Source organism: Pinus tabuliformis, chromosome 4_2, assembly GCF_031772625.1.
Source record: "Pinus tabuliformis cultivar Carrire ecotype Pingquan chromosome 4_2, CPIR1, whole genome shotgun sequence".
NCBI lineage: Eukaryota > Viridiplantae > Streptophyta > Pinopsida > Pinales > Pinaceae > Pinus > Pinus tabuliformis.
In genome coordinates, this window is record NC_142304.1 from 1,103,986,083 (window position 1) to 1,103,987,609 (window position 1,527).

General features: G+C 43.5%; 1 protein-coding gene across 1 annotated transcript; it reads left to right on the forward strand.

The window, feature by feature from the left end:
* The first annotated feature begins 519 nt into the window (after nucleotides 1-519).
* LOC149173521 (uncharacterized) lies at nucleotides 520-1,527 on the forward strand. Its single transcript, XM_089426726.1, has one exon. The coding sequence runs from the start codon at nucleotides 520-522 to the stop codon at nucleotides 1,525-1,527; it is 1,008 nt and encodes a 335-aa protein (XP_089282852.1).

A 1,527-nucleotide genomic window follows, 5' to 3' on the forward strand; every position in this document is an offset into this window, starting at 1 on the left:
AGAAATGGCCACGGGAACTCAGCAGCCGATGGACTCATTCTTGGAAAAGCAAAATGGAAGCGGGGAAAAGCCAAAGGAGAAGAGCGGGGCTCACCAAAAAATCAGTAAGTAATGATTTTGGTCTCTTGGAATTGTAGGGGGCTGGGCTCCTCTTTAAAAGCAAATGCAGCCTGGGACTTAATCACTCATGAGCAGCCAGACCTTTTCCTAATCCAGGAGACCAAAATGACCAACCAAGACTTTCAAACCCTCACAAAAAGATATAAAAACTTCGTAGGTACAACGACAAATTCAGTGGGTGCCTCAGGAGGCATAGGTACTTTATGGAACAAGAAAAAATGGGACCTCATCAGCCAAAATTATTCCAACTAGTGGGTCAGAACCGACATGAAAAATAAAATCTCAAAAGAAGAATACACAGTCCTCAACATCTACGCCCCGAACCAATTCAGGGATAAGGCATATTGCTAGGAATCCATCAACTCAGAGCTGCAGATCTCCCAAGACAGGAATATAATTATGGGTGGCGACCTGAACCTAATCAGGAACATCGAGGAAAAAATAGGAGGGAAATTCCTCGCTGATCCTTCAAGAGATTCTTTGGAAGCAATAATAGAGACACACAAACTCATTGATATCCCCCCTAACAATGGCAAATATACATGGTCCAACAAGAGAGCAGGAATCCACAACATTAAAGAGAGACTGGACAGGATACTAATCCATGAAAGAATTGTAACAGGTTTCTCCTCAGTCAAAAGCAAAATAGTTCATGCCACAGCCTCAGACCATAAGCCTGTGGTTCTGATTCTCGACAACGAAAGAAATCTTGGTCCCCTACCTTTCAAATACAACAAAATTTGGGACACCAAAGAGGGCTTCAAAAACCTCATCAAAGAACACTGGAGTAAGGAAATCATCGGTTCACCCCACTACATTTGGGAATCAAAACTAAAATCCTTAAGAGCTGCGATTAAACAGTGGGCCAAAGAGAACGCAGCAATCGAAAACAAAAAAAGAATCGAGCTACACAGGCAAGTGGAGCAATGGAACCAGGAGAAAGAGGATCACCTTATCTCAAAGGAAGAACAATCCCAGGAAAACGAAATGTTCAGGGAACTCTACAGGCAGAATAGAGAAGAGGAAGAAGAGCAGAGACAGAAATCGAGGTGCCTTTGGCTCAGAGCTGGAGACAAAAACACCTCCTTCTTTCATAATAATCTTAAGATTAGAAGAGCTGGGAATCAAATCGATAAAATCACCGCTGATGGGAAAGAACTCAGTGAACAGGAGGAAATCAAAACAACAACATACAACCACTTGAAATCCTTCTTATCAGCGAACCCCCAGTATAGGGACATCGCGGATTTCCTTCAGCCAGTTGAGCGCAAAATTTCTGAGCATCAAAATAGAGAATTGGAGCAGGATGTTACGGAGGAAGAAATAAGGCTGGCTCTGTTTAGCATGCAGCCGGACAAGGCTCCTGGCCCGAACGGCTTCACTGCTGCCTTTTACAGGAACCACTAG